Below are 20,521 nucleotides of genomic sequence, written 5' to 3'. Positions count from 1 at the left end.
GCCAGTGGGTCCCTGCTGTGGTGTGGCCATGTTGGAAAGTTCCCTCTCTGCTGAGCGGTGGCCATGTCGGAAAGCTCCCTCCCGGAACATCTCACACACTAATGCAGGGTCATCACTGACAAGCATTTCCCATTTATTCTTCAGCAGAGCAAAATGGGCTTTTTGAACAGCTCTCCAAACCTCTTAACCCCTCCCTCCCCCCCCCCCCCACACACACACACACACCCTCCTCTTACTGCTCCACACACACACACACACACCCTCCTCTCACTGCTCCGCACACACACACACACACACACACACACACACACACACACACACACACACACCTCCTCTCACTGCTCCGCACACACACACACACACACACACACACACACACACACACACACACACACACATGCCCTCCCCTCACTGCTTCTGCAGAACAATTGCAGACTTTTCTCTCTCCCTGTCTCCCACTCCGAATGTATCCCTCGCTCTATACTTCCTACTCCTTTCCTCTCCTTTTGTATCTTTCTCTCTCTCTATCTCTCTCTGCTTCTCTATCTCCTCCCCTTGTTTCCTTTCCTCTCCTTTTGTATCTTTCTCGCTCTCTCTCAATCCCTCTCTGCTTCTCTATCTCCTCCCCTCGTTTCCTTTCCTCTCCTATTGTATCTTTCTCTCTCTCTATCTCTCTCTGCTTCTCCTTCTCTATCTCCTCCCCTCGTTTCCTTTCCTCTACCTTTGTATCTTTCTCTCTTTCTATCACTCTCTGCTTCATCTTCTCTATCTCCTCCCCTTGTTTCCTTTCCTCTCCCTTTGTATCTTTCTCTCCCTCTCTGCTTCGCCTTCTCTATCTCCTCCCCTCGTTTCCTTTCCTCTCCCTTTGTATCTTTCTCTCTCTCTTTCTAACTCTCTCTGCTTTGCCTTCTCTATCTCCCCCCCTTTCCCTTTCCTCTTCCTTTTGTAGCTTTCTCTCTCTCTCTCCCTCTGTTTCGCCTTTATCTCCTCCCCTCGTTTCCTTTCCTGTCATCCATCTTCTTCTGCCTCTGCACCAGAGGTGGTGCTTTTTTAATTCTGTCCCCTGGGCTTCTCACAGCCTTCTGCTGCATCAATACTGTCTCTCCTAAAAATACTGTCACACCTTTTTATCTTCTCACCCCTCCCTCTTTTCTCTCACCCACCCTCTCCTTACCCCCCCTTGTCTGTCACCCATCTCTCCACTATCCCTCTCCTCACCCCATCCCTCCGCCGTCCCTTGATCCAAAAGCTGTTAAAAGGCCATCTTTGATAAAGATAGTTAAATGTGTTTATTCTGTTCAAGGGTGTGCTTGTTTAAGATGCTGCCACTCATGTAAACCTAAACAAAGACGTGACAAGAGTCCAAATGATTCAATACGATTTGTCGTGTTACATTTTCATGAAGTCAGTTTGCTTCTGGAGCCATATTGCTGCATTTGTCAGATATGATTACCAATATGTATGTTACTGGACAGATATGAGGAATATTTTCAGCAGCCAAACTGCTGCAATTATTTAGTATTCAGTCTCTCACACATTTCATTGTTTATTTATTGAAGACACGTTTCACCAGTGAAAAAGGACCATTTTATAAAACAGAATTTGACGTAGACGGCTAAACCAGTCAGCAGCTGAAGCACATCCTTTCAGATAGGCTTTCCTTGCAGAAACAGACAACAGAAAATCTCAAAGCGGGAAAAAACCCCCAGCCTTTGTGATTTGAACTGCCTGCTGTGTTTGTGTGAGAGAGAGAGATGGAGGTGTATCAGCTGATTTAAGTGTGAATGTGGGTTCACACCAGATGTATTCATAAAAACAGGCAGAATTAAAAAGAAATAACACTATTCATTTATATCCTTTATTGTGAGTCTTAAAGGCAATGCAGAAAGCATATAGGCAACATTAGCCTTTTTTCATCTCTTTTAAAATAGACCGAACCAGCAGAGATCTTCAACTCTTTCCTTGGATGCCTGGGCTAATATAGAACACCACACACAGAACATTCCACCATAGTACTAAACCATAAACACACAATCAAAATAGCACCATTAAAAAAGACAAAAGGTTTGGTAAAAAAAAGACAATCTCTGTAAAGCCTTGCATGACACTGGTTTGAGTCACATACAGTAGTATACCGTAGAGCATTCTGTACTTTGAGTTTACAGCTACTCTACATTATGTCCACTTCCTGTGCAGTACATGGACGGTAGTACTGAGCTACACAAAACTTCACCAGGGACAAAACAACAGTTTCTCCCAGTACACAACCACTCACTTTACACAAACACACATTGTAGACACCAGTGGAGGCTGCTGAGGGGAGGACTGTTCACAATAACATCTGGAACGGAGTGAATGGAATGGCATCAAACACATGGAAACCACGTGATTGATGTATTTGATACCATGCCACTCCAGCCATTACCGTAAGCCTGTCCTCCCCAATTAAGGTGCCACCAACCTCCTGTGGTAGACACAGATTATATTTGTTCAATTAACATCTCCTTTGAATTGAAAGAATCCCTATTTTAACGCAACAAAGTCCACAAACATAACAGAATGATTGGCAGGGAGATGTTTTAAATGTGATTGGTAGCGGCTCCTGAGTTTGAGTGGCAGTTTGAATCTTGATCCCGCCTCTACGGGAAATAAAACTGGATAACGTCCTTTTGTCAACAACCTGGAGTAGGATGAAGACGCCCTGTTGATCTAAGGTCAGTTTGATGGTTTTACTGTCTGATTGGTTGAGCTGTTCACCTCGTTTCAACCCATTGTGGATCACGCTGAACAGTAACAAGCTATTGGAGCTGTCTGAGACAGACAGGAGAGGTGGACCACAGAGGTGACTGCTCATAGAGGCTCATACCTGGCCTGTCTGCACTGAGATAAAGACCACACTGTCCCCGCTTCTTTTGCTTTTCTTCCAGGCACTTCTCTCGTAGATATCCCTTAATGCTCATCACATACGCTGCTGCTACTGTTCATTATCTGTCACTTTATACTTATATGTACATACGGTGGGAAGAAAAAGTGAACCCTTTAGAATTACCTGGATTTCTGCATAAATTGGTCATAAAACTTGATCTGATCTTCATCTAAGTCACAACAATAGACAAACACAGTCTGCTTAAACTAATAACACAAACAAGTATAATTGTTCATGTCTTTATCGAACACACCGTGTAAACATTCACAGTGCAGGTTGGGAAAAGCATGTGAACCCATGGATTTAATAACTGGCTGACTCTCCTTTGGCAGCAATAACCTCAACCAAACGTTTTCTGTTGTTACGGATCAGACCTGCACAACGGTCAGGAGGAATTTTGGACCATTCCTCTTTGCAAAACTGTTTCAGTTCCACAATATTCTTGGGATGTCTGGTGTGAACCGCTCTCTTGAGGTCATGCCACAGCATCTCAAATCGGGTTGAGGTCAGGGCTGACTGGGCCACCCCAGAAGGCCTATTTTCTTCTGTTGAAGCCATTCTGTTGTTGATTTACTTCTGTCTTTTGGGTTGTTGTCCTGTTGCATCACCTACTTCTATTGAGCAGCAATTGGTGGACAGATTCGCCTTACATTCTCCTACAAAATGTCTTGATAAACTTGGGAATTAATTTTTCCGGCGATGATAGCAAGCTGTCCAGGCCCTGAGGCAGCCCCAAATGCTCCCTCCACCATACTTTACAGATGGGATGAGGTTTTGATGTTGGTGTGCTGTGCCTTTTTTCCTCCAGTGTTGTGTGTTCCTTCCAAACAACTCAACTGTAGTTTCCTCTGTCCACAGAATATTTTGCCAGTAGCGCTGTGGAACACCCAGGTGCTCTTTTGCGAACTTCAGATGTACAGCAATGTTTTTTTTGGACAGCAGTGACATCTTCCATGGTGTCCTCCCATGAACACCATTCTTGTTTAGTGTTTTACGTATTGTAGACTCGTCAGAGATGTTAGCATCTTCCAGAGATTTCTGTAAGTCTTAGCTAACAGTCTAGGATTCTCCTTAACCTCATTGAGCATTCTGCGCTGTACTCTTGCAGTCATCTTTGCAGGACGGACACTCCTAGGGAGAGTAGTAACAGTGCTGAAATTTCTCAATTTATAGACAATTTGTCTTACCGTGGACTGACTTTTAGAGATACTTTTGTAACCCTTCCCAGCTTCATGCAAGGCAACAATTCTTAATCTTAGGTATTCTGAGATCTCTTTTGTTCGAGGCATGGTTCACATCAGGCAATGCTTCTTGTGAATAGCAAACTAATGTTGTGAGTGTTTATGGGGCAGGGCAGCTCCAGCTCCAGGTTAGTTAACTCCTGACTCCAATTAGCTTTGAAGAAGTCATTAGTCTAGAGGTTGGCATACTTTTTCCAACCTACACTGAATGTTTCAATTATGTATTCAATAAAGACAAGAAAAATACAATCATTTGTATGTCTATTGTTGTGATTTACTGTAGATGAAGATCAGATCAAATTTTATGTCTAATATATGCAGAAATCCAGGTAATTCCAAAGGGTTCACATACTTTTTATTGCCACTGTATGTACCTCAATTACCTTGTACCCCTGCACATCGAATTGGTACTGGTACCCTGTGTATATAACAAAGTAAACATTTCTAATTATGTATCTATTATTATCATCATCATTTTTCTATTATTTCTCTCTACATTATTGGGAACAGCCCGTAAGCATTTCACTGTTAGTCCACACCTGTTGTTTACGAAGCATGTGACAAAAGTTTATTTGATGCGATCCTATCCTCCGTCTCTCAGTGACCCTGGTCCTTGTGAAGCTATATTCTCTCTCCACCTCTAGTCTCTCCCTCTCTCAGTGACCCTGGTGCTTGTGAAGCTGTATTCTCTCTCCACCTCTAGTCTCTCCCTCTCTCAGTGACCCTGGTCCTTGTGAAGCTATATTCTCTCTCTACCTCTAGTCTCTCCCTCTCTCAGTGACCCTGGTCCTTGTGAAGCTGTATTCTCTCTCCACCTCTAGTCTCTCCCTCTCTCAGTGACCCTGGTCCTTGTGAAGCTGTATTCTCTCTCCACCTCTAGTCTCTCCCTCTCTCAGTGACCCTGGTCCTTGTGAAGCTGTATTCTCTCTCCACCTCTAGTCTCTCCCTCTCTCAGTGACCCTGGTCCTTGTGAAGCTGTATTCTCTCTCCACCTCTAGTCTCTCCCTCTCTCAGTGACCCTGGTCCTTGTGAAGCTGTATTCTCTCTCCACCTCTAGTCTCTCCCTCTCTCAGTGACCCTGGTCCTTGTGAAGCTGTATTCTCTCTCCACCTCTAGTCTCTCCCTCTCAGTGACCCTGGTCCTTGTGAAGCTGTATTCTCTCTCCACCTCTAGTCTCTCCGTCTCTCAGTGACCCTGGTCCTTGTGAAGCTGTATTCTCTCTCCACCTCTAGTCTCTCCCTCTCTCAGTGACCCTGGTCCTTGTGAAGCTGTATTCTCTCTCCACCTCTAGTCTCTCCCTCTCTCAGTGACCCTGGTCCTTGTGAAGCTATATTCTCTCTCCACCTCTAGTCTCTCCCTCTCTCAGTGACCCTGGTCCTTGTGAAGCTGTATTCTCTCTCCACCTCTAGTCTCTCCCTCTCTCAGTGACCCTGGTCCTTGTGAAGCTGTATTCTCTCTCCACCTCTAGTCTCTCCCTCTCTCAGTGACCCTGGTCCTTGTGAAGCTGTATTCTCTCTCCACCTCTAGTCTCTCCCTCTCTCAGTGACCCTGGTCCTTGTGAAGCTGTATTCTCTCTCCACCTCTAGTCTCTCCCTCTCTCAGTGACCCTGGTCCTTGTGAAGCTATATTCTCTCTCCACCTCTAGTCTCTCCCTCTCTCAGTGACCCTGGTCCTTGTGAAGCTGTATTCTCTCTCCACCTCTAGTCTCTCCCTCTCTCAGTGACCCTGGTCCTTGTGAAGCTGTATTCTCTCTCCACCTCTAGTCTCTCCCTCTCTCAGTGACCCTGGTCCTTGTGAAGCTATATTCTCTCTCCACCTCTAGTCTCTCCCTCTCTCAGTGACCCTGGTCCTTGTGAAGCTGTATTCTCTCTTCTCTCTCCATCTCTAGTCTCTCCCTCTCTCAGTGACCCTGGTCCTTGTGAAGCTATATTCTCTCTCCACCTCTAGTCTCTCCCTCTCTCAGTGACCCTGGTCCTTGTGAAGCTGTATTCTCTCTTCTCTCTCCATCTCTAGTCTCTCCCTCTCTCAGTGACCCTGGTCCTTGTGAAGCTGTATTCTCTCTCCATCTCTAGTCTCTCCCTCTCTCAGTGACCCTGGTCCTTGTGAAGCTGTATTCTCTCTCCATCTCTAGTCTCTCCCTCTCTCAGTGACCCTGGTCCTTGTGAAGCTGCATTCTCTCCACCTCTAGTCTCTCCCTCTCTATCTGCAGTCGTCCAGACTCAAATTTAAAGAACTGTAGCCTCTCTTTCTCTAACTGCAATCTGTCCTTCTCCAGGCTCAGTCTCTCACCCTCCATATCTATCATAGAAAGCAAGGGTTTATTCTCCTTTCTCTCATTTGGTCCATCCACAGTAGAGGAAGAGGAGGTGGTAGGGGTGGAGGAGGAGGGAGGGCCTTGCTGGGGGGGAGCAGCAGCCCGTTCTGATTGGTTCATGAGCAACAGCCTAAGTCTCTCTTTCTCCAGCTGCAGTCTCTCTTTCTCCAGCTGCAGTCTCTCTTTCTCCAGCTGCAGTCTCTCCCTCTCCACCTTCGACTGACTCAGTCTCTCCTTATCCAGTAGGAGTCTCTCTCTCTCCACCGCTAGCCGCTCCGTTTCCACAGCCAGACGCTGCTTCTCCAGTTCCACACGCTGCTTCTCCAAACCAACCACAAGTCCCGTACTCTCGTGATTGGCCAGTCCCAACCCAGCAAAGCCCATTCCGCCCAATGAGGGGTCCCGATTTATCGAGGTCGCTGTCCCCTTTGAGGCGCTGAGCATTCCAAACTCATCAATGTGTGAGAAGACTTCCGGGATGCGTACATCGCGCTCTCCCATGTCGGGTAGGAGGGAGGGGAAACAATCTTCTTCTTCATCACCATCATCATCCTCCTCCTCTACCTCACCATCTCCGCTATCACCCTCCAGCTGACAGAGAGAAGAACACAGAGACAGAAGGACTCTGATCATTGATATACTGATTAATACAATACATACATGCTGGCATGCACACTAGTGATGCGCGGGTCAGCTGTTTAGTCACAATTGCTAATAACCCAATCCGCAACAGCCCGAGTACATGTACCTCCCTATGTATATAAACACCTCCCTACTCTCCTACATTTGCACACACTGTACATAGATTATTTCTATTGTGTTATTGACTGTACGTTTATGTGTAACTCTGTGTTGTTGTTTTTGTCGCACTGCTTTGCTTTATCTTGGCCAGGTCGCAGTTGTAAATGAGAACTTGTTCTCAACTGGCCTACCTGGTTAAATAAAAGGTGAAATAAAAACATATAAGAACTAAAAAATGTGATGGTGAAAATCTGACCCGCAATATAGAAAACGCCTAGACAGTCAGAAGGCGGAAGAATTTTTTGACAGGCCTTTTTTTCTACTTATACATTTCCGACATTTTGGAAGGCTATTTGTTAGTCAACTTGTTTAATGTCATAGCTTGTTGACCTAGAAGACTAAATAAAGCCTTGCTGACCAGAATGATGTCATAAATCAATAGCATGGATGTGTCAATCTATTTGATGTCTGTAAAGTTTGTTTTCTCTTCACCATTTCATCTCTGCTTCTCTCGAGCAGCAAAGACTTTTAGGGACGGGGAGAAAATGCTATAACAAAAGATAAACAGAAAACCTTTTCTGTGCAACATTTCCAAATGACATCAGTTTGACCGGTTTTTAGGGAAATTAAAAGCTGTTAAAAATGACCCAACATGTTTCTGATAAGATTTCAGTTCGGCTTGGATGCATATTTTATGTGGTTGAAATGCTATCAGCTTTTATGATGCTGATAAAGATAACACCTATACAGACAGTCCCTAACCGTGCATTCATTCTCTCAAGATCCTGAAATAAATTATAGTTAATCCACTCCTGTTCCGAAGTCAAAATTTACATTTGGTGTATCATTTTCTTGCTAGAAATGCTTAATTCTGCACCAGTTAATATTATTAGGCTATATGAGAGGTTATAGACCTACAGTCAGTGTCCAGACTTAAGTCGTGGCTACTATTCCATTGAACCCATCCGAATAGTACAGTTCACTTGACATGACATTTTGAAGTCCCTGTCTTGCGACTGTCGAATTTGTATAGCGACCACAATCATCACACATAACACTGGCAACTGCCATCATCCTCTTTTACCACTGAACCAAATCTATTAAAAAAAATGGAATACTGCCCTGCCTTCGATTTATTTTCAACTCTCCATTTTGCAGCCTTTTCTCTTATTGAATTAAACTCAGACATTGTCTTTTTTGCCTCAGCGGACAGATGTTAACTCTTTCTGCCCAAGTTCCGAAAAGCATTTGGTGTGTATTTGGCACGCTACAGTTAGACCCTAAAGCTTAGGCTACGCACTAACGCCAGATAAAAATAGTGATAGAAAAACCTCAATATAGCCTATGAATATGAATTTCACAAGAATTCTACATTCACAGATTTTCTATACATTTTTTTCTTCCCTTTATTCAACCCACAAATCACTAATGCACACACACAGAGATCATCACCCTGTATCCATTGGCCTCCTCCTCCATCTTAACCCCTGTAGACATTGCGTGTCCGCTGGGCTCTCCAAGATCCGCCAGGTCCTGCCAGTCGCACTGGGACTCCTTGGGAAAGCTAGAGAGGTCGAGCGACTGGTCCCTTGAGCCCAGTGAGGCGTTGTGTTCAGGGGAGGACGGATCATACTCTGCCTTCAGCCCTGTGGAGAGAGACAGCTCAGCACGGAGCTGCTTCCTCTTCATTAGCGACCGCCAGTCCAGGTAACGCCGCTTCACCTGGAACCACACATACAGCCATTACAAACAGTGGTGATGTTACAACTCTCAAGATTCATCCGGAAGTATAGGTAAATCTGTACTGAGAAGGAGGAGCCCAATTGAACTCCTTCCAGTGAATGGGGCTGAATGAAACTATTGAAATGCAGCCCTTGTATGTAGGATACTTCATGCTATCTTTTCAGTGTTGTGTTCGAGACCACCTAAAGCAAGACCAATTTAAGACCAAGACCGGAGCAAATCAAGTCAAACTCATGGTGGGGATTTGACACTCACAATCATGGTCTTGAATTGGACTCACATTTTTGACTCTGTCTCAGACAACCTCGTCCCCCTACCGGTCTTAACAGTTCAAAATGTCCAGTATTTCTGTGTTAATAATTTAGAAGAACGTATGGATTCTTTAGACATTGAGAATGGTGAGAAGAGGAAAAAGCATGCTGAGGGCAAACAGAGAGCCACTACAAATGATCGCTAACCCAAACAGGTCTATACTAGATTTAAAAAAGTACAACTTCCCCCAGTCTCCCCTTACTAATAGTGAGTGTGCAACTTTCAAACAATTCCCCCCACTCTTCCCTCCCAACAAATCAAGGAAATTCTGACAAGCGCGACAGATATTTTTCAACCAAAGTAAAGGACAGTATACAATTAAAGTAGGAAGCCCAGGTTCCAATAGGCGATAAAAAACTAATTTGTCATTAAAGGAGAGTGGATATTTGGGCTTGCGAAGCGGGTTTATGTGCTGACTGGATGGGAGCTGACAATTACAAAAAAAAATTCCTCCACTGATCTCTGGAAGAAATTACGAGTCCTCACTGTCCGAGACCAAGTCAAAACCGAGTAGAAATGTATCTGACACGAGACACTCAATATGCGGTCCAGAGACCAGACTTGAAGACTACAACACTGTCTCTTTCACAACATCATCTGTCACTATGGAAGTCCTCTCCAAGCACACACCTCTGAAGATGTGCGTAGCTCGCCCTCTCCCAGTGAGTTGACTCCTCCTGCTACCTCCTCCCAGGCTCGTCTCTTCAGCTCGTTGATGGCGGTGTTCTGCTGGCGGGAGAACAGCACGTCTCGTCGCTTGTGGATCTCCCGGATCAGTGTCTGTGTCTCACGAACGCTGTAGTTACTCTTCCTCTTCCTCTTCAAGTGTTTCATCTGCAGGAAATCCAGCCTGGCGGTCAGGAGGGACGCACACGCAGATGGACAGAGAGATAGATCACGGAGGGATGGAGAGACAGAAGTCTTACAGAGGGACATAATTGGGCAAAGGCATGGAGAAGTGTGAAAGAGGGATGGATGGATGAATAGATACAGAGAGAGGGAGAGAGCAGTCAGGCTAGCTTGGACTTCAGGAAGTGAGTGTTGTAGATCGATGAATGAAGGTTGAGAAGAATCCCGCTGTCCTGCCTCTGGTGACACACTCCCTTAGTTCACGCAAAGGTTCACACAGCACAGGTAAGTGCTACAGCGGGTGTGTCCTCAGGCAACCAGAACAGAGCTCAGCTTCCTCCTGAAAGACAAACACAGGAGAAGAAAGCAACCAGAGAGCGATTAGGTGATCAAAATGGTGGTAAACGTATCTGCAATACAACTCAAAATGGGTCTGTTCTGTATCTTTATCTGCCACAGGACAAACACATGCTTTGACAGACCCAAGAGACTGCATGTGTAAGAAGACTGCTGTGTATTTCACCTGTTGAGTATCGTAGGAACAAAGATGTGCTTGCAGGCAACCATCATTTCAAACCATGCCACAATCATGTTGTTTTTCATTTACTTGGGGCGACGATTGAATGATGGGGGAACAGCTAGTTATCATAGCTGTCTCTCTCTCTTTTCTGAGGTGAGACGGGGACCAGGATAGGTTCCAGGTTGGACTATGTAAAACTCAGTGTAGTGCTTTGCATTATGCTTTTTGTGAAAAGCATCAGCTAGCTTGGTAACGTAGCCTAATCGGCGTTGTTTGTTGATCCGTTAGCTACAGTAGCTAGCTAACATGCGCACCGTAAAAACTCAAACCTCCACTGATCATTTTTATTAAGCCGAAATGGCAATCGACTACGTAATGCTATGTATGATTTTTGTTAAATAACTCACCCTATCAATCGTAGAGAATAAATCAGATGCTCATCAACGCCAAAATGTGAATCGGAACATTTTCGAGACGCACTGTAAACATCCTTCCCATTGGTCCGTCCGTTGTCACCACCCCCAGTTGTTCCGGTGGGTCCACGAGTCGTGTTGTTATAGCTAGTTGGCATGTTCTTCAAGTGAAGCAAACTGTTCAGGAGGAGACATGCTGCCTTATCAAACTCTCATGAGCTGCTAGTTAAGTATGTTTTTGTGGTTTGCGGCGCTTAAAGTGCCGACACACTTGCCTGACAGCTAACAGTTAGCTAAAATGGCTAGATACTTCACAGAAGCTGTCAGTGCTAGCCAAATACATTACGAGAGGTGACGTTAGCTAAAAGCGGAACTTCGGTCTACCGGTTCTTCACTGAAACTGGCCTTAAAGGGAGGCGTGCGCCGGCCGTTCCGGTGTGACTCGTGGACCCGGTCCGAGTGGCTGCTGGCGGCCCGGTGTGTGCAGCGCAAGGAGAAAGAGTGAATCGGACAGTTAATGTTTGCCAAATCAGCCATGTTCCATTGAATGTGTTATTCCTATAGAAAGTAATAACTGCCATGTTCTCCCTTGATTATCTTATTCTTTCTTCTATGGTATATTGGCGTTCGCAACAATTGAATGTGCATCCCGCCATCAACTGTGCGGGTGGATAATAATGATCCGCCAAAAAGGTAATAATGTGGGTAAAAATAAATATAATATACAAACTATCAAAAAATAAACGACCTAAACTAAATTAACCTACTTTTCTGTAAAAAATAAATAAAATCTAATCAGGTTCCTACATAGGCTCAGAAGACTCGTGAGGGTGGGACATTTCCTAGCAACAATAGGCTTTGCAGTGCTTCTGCCTTTAAGTCTTGGAGCCCCAAAACGTGTATCGGCTGCAGATATAATATCCAACTTCTTAGACACTTGTGCTGTATAATGAATTACTGTGGTTATAAATGCCACAAAATTAACCATCACAATGAGTGTACCCAGATCACTTGATTGGCTTAAAACACTAGTTGCAATGCATCCACCGCCATATCTTCAACACTGTGGCCTATTGCTCCTTCGACTCTCTTCATCGCCTCCACATAGGAAATCAGCTGCACAGCCCTGATCCTCGACTCTCTTCATCGACCTCCACATAGGAAATCCGCTGCACAGCCCTGATCCTCGACTCTCTTCATCGACCTCCACATAGGAAATCCGCTGCACAGCCCTGATCCTCGACTCTCTTCATCGACCTCCACATAGGAAATCCGCTGCACAGCCCTGATCCTCGACTCTCTTCATCGACCTCCACATAGGAAATCCGCTGCACAGCCCTGATCCTCGACTCTCTTCATCGACCTCCACATAGGAAATCCGCTGCACAGCCCTGATCCTCGACTCTCTTCATCGACCTCCACATAGGAAATCCGCTGCACAGCCCTGATCCTCGACTCTCTTCATCGACCTCCACATAGGAAATCCGCTGCACAGCCCTGATCCTCGACTCTCTTCATCGACCTCCACATAGGAAATCCACTGCACAGCCCTGATCCTCGACTCTCTTCATCAACCTCCACATAGGAAATCCGCTGCACAGCCCTGATCCTCCACGCTTTGATCTCCTTCACCCTAACAGTTGCAACATTTTCCATTCAGATATTCTTCAATACCATACTTCTCCTGTCTACAAACATTTTACACGTGACCATATCCTTTACAATTCCCACACTGTAATGGTTTGGACACAAATGCTCTCACTGCATACCTAATATCCAAGCTTCACATATTCAGGTAGTCTCCTCAAACAACAATAATATCGACAGGCTTTTCTCCTTCCTTCCATTTACCATACAGGTCAGGCGATTTGCACTGACCACTCCTGGGATTTTCTGACTAAGGTACTCGTCATCTATATCCAACAAGACTCTAGCTATAACTCATTCGGCTGGTGCCCTGCTCTGAAGATCAATACAGGTTACTTCTGACGTGGACAATTTAGCCACCTCCAGTGCAATCTTCTTCTGTTCGTCATCCACACAATTGACCAAAACAAGGCCACTTCTTGTCACCTTGATTGAATCCACCTTTCCCACTGCTTTCTTCACAGCCCTCAATTACAAATGGATTTCCCAAATGAATTTCCTTGTCTAAAAAACGCAGTCCGATAAGAAATGCATTATTGGACCGGTCCTTGTCTTCTACTACAACGTTTGCTTATTTTGTTCCATTTTACTTTCCATTCATTATCACACACTTGACTTGCCACACTTTAAGATTTAAGCACAGTCTGCATTTCCTTCCACGAGCACATCGCCTTCTCCCAAATCACCCTTTAAAATCACCAAATACCCTTCAAATAAGCTTAGACCGCTTCACCTGAAAGGGTTGAGCACTCTACGTAGCCTCATTCCCTGGAGGAAAAGAATAAAGATGGCGACACAGAGAGAGAGATATAGCACACACTTATCTCCCACATTCACCATCAAAAAGATTTCTTTCAAATGTCCTGCAGTTCCTTTCTTCACCACATGATGCCACTGTTGTCTTTCCTATTCCCTGAGAGCGGTTTGGCAGTGCTCTATCACAGGGATTTCCTTCTGCTTTCCGTTCCATCTGTGTGTTTAAAAATAGTTGGAGGAGAGATTGTGATCATCCCAAACAAAGTAGGTCTGTGTGTTGCTTTTCTCTCCATTTCATTTCAACCTCTCCTCCCTCAACTGATTCCTTACTGTCAGCTCAAACCCTCAGGTTTGTGTGTGTATTTTATTATAAACCTGCCTCTCCCTCCCTCTGTCTCCAGGTAGCAGTTCTGTCCCAGAGTATTTCTGTATCATGACGAGGCAGTTTACGGAGTATGAGTGGAGTGTTATCCACAAAGCAGGATCGGAATGGGAGCAACTGACAATGTTCTATAGACACTGGGTAACCATGGCGATACATACATCACTCACGTCCATGGTGATATATAATACACATGCTAGACTTGCACAATGACTCATACACATTACATGCAGGAGCAGGAACTCCACACACACAGTCATACACTCAAACGCACATTAATTGATTGTGGACTACAGGAAAAGGAGGACCGAGCACGCCCCCATTCTCATCGACGGGGCTGTAGTGGAACAGGTTGAGAGCTTCAAGTTCCTTGGTATCCACATCAACAAGAAACTAGAATGGTCCAAACACACCAAGACAGTCGTGAAGAGGGCACGACAAAGCCTATTCCCCCTCAGGCAACTAAAAAGATTTGGCATGGGTCCTGAGATCCTCAAAAGGTTCTACAGCTGCAACATCGAGAGCATCCTGACTGGTTGCATCACTGCCTGCTACGGCAATTGCTCGGCCTCTGACTGCAAGGCACTACAGAGGGTAGTGCTTACGGCCAGTATATCACTGGGGCTAACATGCCTGCCATCCAGGACCTCTACACCAGGCGGTGTCAGAGGAAGGCCCTAAAAATTGTCAAAGACCCCAGCCACCCCAGTCATCGACTGTTCTCTCTACTACCGCATGGCAAGCGGTACCGGAGTACCAAGTCTAGGACAAAAAGGCTTCTCAACAGTTTTTACCCCCAAGCCATAAGACTCCTGAACAGGTAATCAAATGGCTACCCGGAGTATTTGCATTGTGTGCCCCCCGACCCCTCTTTTTACACTGCTGCTACTCTCTGTTGATCATATATGCATAGTCACTTTAACTATACATTCATGTACATACTACCTCAATTGGGCCGACCAACCAGTGCTCCCGCACATTGGCTAACCAGGCTATATGCATTGTGTCCCGCACCCACCACCCGCCAACCCCTCTTTTACGCTACTGCTACTCTCTGGTCATCCTCTCCACCCTCTCCGAGCTGGGCATCTCCGGCGCGGCCCACGCTTGGATTGCGTCCTACCTGACAGGTCGCTCCTACCAGGTGGCGTGGCGAGAATCTGTCTCCGCACCACGTGCTCTCACCACTGGTGTCCCCCAGGGCTCTGTTCTAGGCCCACTCCTATTCTCGCTATACACCAAGTCACTTGGCTCTGTCATATCCTCACATGGTCTCTCATATCATTGCTATGCAGATGACACACAATTAATCTTCTCCTTTCCCCCTTCTGACAACCAGGTGGCGAATCGCATCTCTGCATGTCTGGCAGACATATCAGTGTGGATGACGGATCACCACCTCAAGCTGAACCTCGGCAAGACGGAGCTGCTCTTCCTCCCGGGGAAGGACTGCCCGTTCCATGATCTCGCCATCACGGTTGACAACTCCCTTGTGTCCTCCTCCCAGAGTGCTAAGAGCCTCGGCGTGACCCTGGACAACACCCTGTCGTTCTCCACTAACATCAAGGCGGTGACCTGATCCTGTAGGTTCATGCTCTACAACATTCGCAGAGTACGACCCTGCCTCACACAGGAAGCGGCGCAGGTCCTAATCCAGGCACTTGTCATCTCCCGTCTGGATTACTGCAAGTTGTTGTTGGCTGGGCTCCCTGCCTGTGCCATTAAACCCCTACAACTCATCCAGAACGCCGCAGCCCGTCTGGTGTTCAACCTTCCCAAGTTCTCTCACGTCACCCCGCTCCTCCGCTCTCTCCACTGGCTTCCAGTCGAAGCTTGCATCCGCTACAAGACCATGGTGCTTGCCTACGGAGCTGTGAGGGGAACGGCACCTCCGTACCTTCAGGCTCTGATCAGGCCCTACACCCAAACAAGGGCACTGCGTTCATCCACCTCTGGCCTGCTCGCCTCCCTACCTCTGAGGAAGCACAGTTCCCGCTCAGCCCAGTCAAAACTGTTCGCTGCTCTGGCACCCCAATGGTGGAACAAGCTCCCTCACGACGCCAGGACAGCGGAGTCAATCACCACCTTCCGGAGACACCTGAAACCCCACCTCTTTAAGGAATACCTGGGATAGAATAAAGTAATCCTTCTAACCCCCCTTAAAAGATTTAGATGCACTATTGTAAGTGGTTGTTCCACTGGATATTATAAGGTGAATGCACCAATTTGTAAGTCGCTCTGGATAAGAACGTCTGCTAAATGACTTAAATGTAAATGTAAATCATATGCATAGTCACTTTAACCATATCTACATGTACATACTACCTCAATCAGCCTGCCTACACCGGTTTCTGTATGTAGCCTCGCTACTGTATATAGCCTTTCTTTTTACTGTTGTTTTATTTCTTTACCTACCTATTGTTCACCTAATACCTTTTTTGCACTATTGGTTAGAGCCTGTAAGTAAGCATTTCACTGTACACCTGTTCAAGGTCTACACCTGTTGTATTCAGCGCACGTGACAAATAAACTTTGATTTGATAATTGGACTGCTCAGTCGAAATGTCAGATTGACAGAGCGGCACAAGAACATCAAGTACTGAGATCATCGCTGTTGACTAATCTTAGTGCTTTCCTGTTGCCATAGTGACAACTTGTAATTCTGTTACTGTGGCTCGCCTTCATGTAACAAGGTTTGTTTGACTTCAGAGACGCATCCACACACACTCAAAGTCCCTCACACACACAGAACCCTGTATCAATGTCTGGACTACGGAGACCCATCCACACCCTCACACATAGAACCCTGTATCAATGTCTGGACTACAGAGACCCATCCACACCCTCACACATAGAACCCTGTATCAATGTCTGGACTACAGAGACCCATCCACACCCTCACACATAGAACCCTGTATCAATGTCTGGACTACAGAGACCCATCCACACCCTCACACATAGAACCCTGTATCAATGTCTGGACTACAGAGACCCATCCACACCCTCACACATAGAACCCTGTATCAATGTCTGGACTACGGAGACCCATCCACACCCTCACACATAGAACCCTGTATCAATGTCTGGACTACGGAGACCCATCCACACCCTCACACATAGAACCCTGTATCAATGTCTGGACTACGGAGACCCATCCACACCCTCACACATAGAACCCTGTATCAATGTCTGGACTACGGAGACCCATCCACACCCTCACACATAGAACCCTGTATCAATGTCTGGACTACGGAGACCCATCCACACCCTCACACATAGAACCCTGTATCAATGTCTGGACTACAGAGACCCATCCACACCCTCGCGATCATCACACACACAACCCTGTGTCATTGCAGGGAAAGTGTTCAACCTGATATGTGATGATTTTGAATACCTTATGGGTAGACCAATGGTTGTTCACCATTAAAATGATTACTCTGTACATGCAGTGCCTTCAGAAATAATTAATTTTGTTGTTACAGCCTGAATTCAAAATGGATAAAAATAGCAAAAATCTGACCCATCTACACACAATACCCCATAACGACAAAGTGAAAACATGTTTTTAGAAATGTTGGCAAATTTATTGAAAATGAAATACAGAAATAACGAATTTACATACACTTGAAGTCGGAAGTTAACATACACTTAGGTTGGCGTCATTAAAACTCGTTTTTCAACCATTCCACAAATGTTTTGTTAACAAACTATAGATTTGGACATAGTTTAGGACATCTACTTTGTGCATGACACAAGTAATTTTTCCTACAATTGTTTACAGACCTATTTCACTTATAATTCACTGTATCACAATTCCAGTGGGTCAGAAGTTTCCAGAAATTGATGTCATGGCTTTAGAAGCTTCTGATAGGCTAATTGACATCATTTGAGTCAATTGGAGGTGTACCTGTGGATGTATTTCAAGGCCTACCTTCAAACCCAGTGCCTCTTTGCTTGACATCATGCGAAAATCAAAAGAAATCAGCCAAGACCTCAGAAAAAAAATTGTAGACCACAAGTCTGGTTCATTCTTGGGAGCAATTTCCAAACACCTGAAGCTACCACGTTCATCTGTACAAACAATAGTACGCAAGTATAAACACCATGGGACCACGCAGCCATCATACCACTCAGGAAGGAGACGTGTTCTGTCTCCTAGAGATGAACGTACTTTGGTGTGAAAGTGCAAATCAATCCCAGAACAACAGCAAAGGACCTTGTGAAGATGCTGGAGGAAATAGGTACAAAAGTATATCCACAGTAAAATGAGTCCTATATCGACATAACCTGAAAGGCCGCTCAGCAAGGAAGAAGCCACTGCTCCAAAACCAACATAAAAAGCCAGACTACGTTTTCCAACTGCACATGGGGACAAAGATCGTACTTTTTGGAGAAATGTCCCCTGGTCTGATGAATCAAAATAGAACTGTTTGGCCATAATGACCATCGTTATGTTTGGAGAAAAAAGGGGGATGCTTGCAAGCCAAAGAACACCATCCCAACTGTGAAGCACGGGGGTGGCAGCATCATGTTGTGGGGGTGCTTTGCTGCAGGAGGGACTGGTGCACTTCACAAAACAGATGGCATCACGAGGAAAGAAAATTATGTGGATATATTGAAGCAACATCTCAAGACATCAGTCGGGAAGTTAAAGCTTGGTCTCAAATGTGTCTTCCAAATGGACAATGACCCCAAGCATACTTCCAAAGTTGTGGCAAAATGGCTTAAGGACAACAAAGTCAAGGTATTGGAGTGGCCATCACAAAGCCCTGACCTCAATCTTATAGAAAATGTGTGGTCAGAACTTGAAAAAGCATGTGCGTGCAAGGAGGCCTACAAACCTGACTCAGTTATACCAGCTCTGTCAGGAGGAATGGGCCAAAATTCACCCAACTTATTGAGGGAAGCTTGTGGAAGGCAACCTGAAACGTTTTACCCAAGTTGAACAATTTAAAGACAATGCTACCAAATACTAATTGAGTATATGTAAACTTCTGACACACTGGGAATGTGATGAAAGAAATAAAAGCTGAAATAAATCATTCTCTCTACTATTATTCTGACATTTCACATTCTTAAAATAACGTGGTGATCCTAACTGACCTAAGACAGGGGATTTTTACTTGGATTAAATGTCAGGAATTGTGAAAAAATGAGTTAAATGTATTTGGCTAAGGTGAATGTAAACTTCCGACTTCAACTGTAAGTATTCACACACCTGAGTCAATACATATTAGAATCACCTTTGGCAGCGGTTACAGCTGTGAGTCTGTCTGGGTAAGTCTCTAAGTGCTTTGCACACCTGAATTGTAAAACCTTTGTACATTTTTCTTTATTTTTTTTTCAAGCTCGGTCAAGTTGGTTGTTGATCATTGCTACACAGCCATTTTCAAGTCTTGCCATAGATTTTTCAGATGCTTTAAGTCTACTGTAACAAGACCACTCAGAAACATTCAATGTCATCTTGGTAAGAAACTCCAGTGTATATTTGTCCTTGTTTAAGGTTGTTGTCCTGCTGAAAGGTGAATTCATCTCTCAGTTTCTGGTGGAATGCAGACTGAACATTAAAGGTCCCCAAGAAGACAGTGGCCTCCAACATTCTTAAATGGAAGAAGTTTGGAACCACCAAGACTCTTCCTAGAGCTGGCTGCCCAGCCAAACTGAGCAATCAGGGAAGGGCCTTGATCAGGGAGGTGACCAAGAACCCGATGGTCACTCTGACAGAGCTCCAGAGGTCCTCTGTGGAAATGGGTGAACTTTCCAGAAGGACAACCATCTCGGCAGCACTCCACCAATCAGGCCTTTAATGTAGAGTGGCCAGACGGAAGCCACTCCTCAGTAAAAGGAACATGACAGCTGTCGTGTCTTTGGGGGTACCATTAAACTGAAGATATGTTTATCAATTAGCTCCCTGTAATTATTATCACGCGATTAAACTGATTAATCGTTTAATTGTAATTAACTAGGAGGTCGGGGCACCAAGGAGAATATTCAGATTACAAAGCTATAATTTTCCTAATATAACTTTCCTATACTATAATATTATATTCTATTATAGTATAGGCCGATTATCTCCTAGTTTAAATGGTGTATTTACCTCTAGTCCAGTCTCATTCCAAAACGTCGTAAATTGTTGTATCTGCACGAACCCAGTCTTTACTAAAATCATCCATACATCAATTGTCTTAAAATCATTTACTTACTACACTAAGTAATTAACAGAAAAACATACAAACAGTAATTATTGTCACAAAGGATTGGTATCGGAATGTGCCCTTGTGGGCTAAACAGGCTGGTCGGCCTGTTGAACAATGGGTCATAAATGGTCAGCTGAGAAGTTTACACAGAGTTCATTAATATTACAATTGACAATTGAAGGCTCACTCATTCGGGAACAATTGCAATCAATATATATTTACGCTCAGTGTGTCGTCGTTCTTTGTTGGAGAGTTCGGTTCTGTTGGAGAGTTTTGTCCGCTTTCTCTCTCTCTCTCGGTTAGAATGGATCTTTCAGAGCGACATTCATTAATGTCGTCATAGAATGGTTGTTTCGTTGGTCTTCGCGTTCGATGATATAATTTACTTAGCTACAGACTAATAATTAATATCAAAGACTTGTTCTTATTCTGTCGGTATCAATAGTCTAAAAGTTAACCACGTGGTATGGTTCAATT

At 44.9% G+C, this 20,521-nt stretch overlaps 1 protein-coding gene across 3 annotated transcripts; it reads right to left on the bottom strand.

The window, feature by feature from the left end:
- Nucleotides 1-1,844: 1,844 nt before the first annotated feature.
- On the bottom strand, nucleotides 1,845-11,588 carry LOC106581395 (myb/SANT-like DNA-binding domain-containing protein 4). 3 transcript variants are annotated; one of them, XM_014163434.2, is made up of 4 exons: nucleotides 11,054-11,588; nucleotides 9,908-10,466; nucleotides 8,663-8,944; nucleotides 1,845-7,072 (listed from the first exon to the last, which is right to left on the bottom strand). In XM_014163434.2, the coding sequence occupies exons 2-4, from the start codon at nucleotides 10,211-10,213 to the stop codon at nucleotides 6,311-6,313; spliced, it is 1,350 nt and encodes a 449-aa protein (XP_014018909.1). In that variant the 5' UTR covers nucleotides 10,214-10,466; nucleotides 11,054-11,588; the 3' UTR covers nucleotides 1,845-6,310. The 3 variants fall into 3 exon arrangements, with proteins under 3 accessions (XP_014018909.1, XP_014018911.1, XP_014018910.1); XM_014163436.2 differs by having other exon boundaries at nucleotides 8,675-8,944; nucleotides 11,054-11,585; XM_014163435.2 differs by lacking the exon at nucleotides 11,054-11,588 and adding an exon at nucleotides 10,650-11,047.
- Nucleotides 11,589-20,521: the final 8,933 nt, after the last annotated feature.

Source organism: Salmo salar, chromosome ssa20 (assembly GCF_905237065.1).
Source record: "Salmo salar chromosome ssa20, Ssal_v3.1, whole genome shotgun sequence".
In the NCBI taxonomy this organism is placed as follows: domain Eukaryota; kingdom Metazoa; phylum Chordata; class Actinopteri; order Salmoniformes; family Salmonidae; genus Salmo; species Salmo salar.
The sequence above is the reverse complement of the archived record's forward strand: the minus strand, read 5'-3'. Positions and strand labels throughout refer to the sequence as shown.

Coding starts and splice junctions, on each gene's coding strand:
- LOC106581395 (XM_014163434.2), bottom strand. CDS start 10,213: ATGTCCCTCTGTAAGACTTCTGTCTCTCCATCCCTCCGTGATCTATCT. Junction 8,945..9,907: donor AGCTACGCACATCTTCAGAG/GTGTGTGCTTGG, acceptor GTGTGGTTCCAG/GTGAAGCGGCGTTACCTGGA. Junction 7,073..8,662: donor GATACAGGGTGATGATCTCT/GTGTGTGTGCAT, acceptor TCTCTCTGTCAG/CTGGAGGGTGATAGCGGAGA.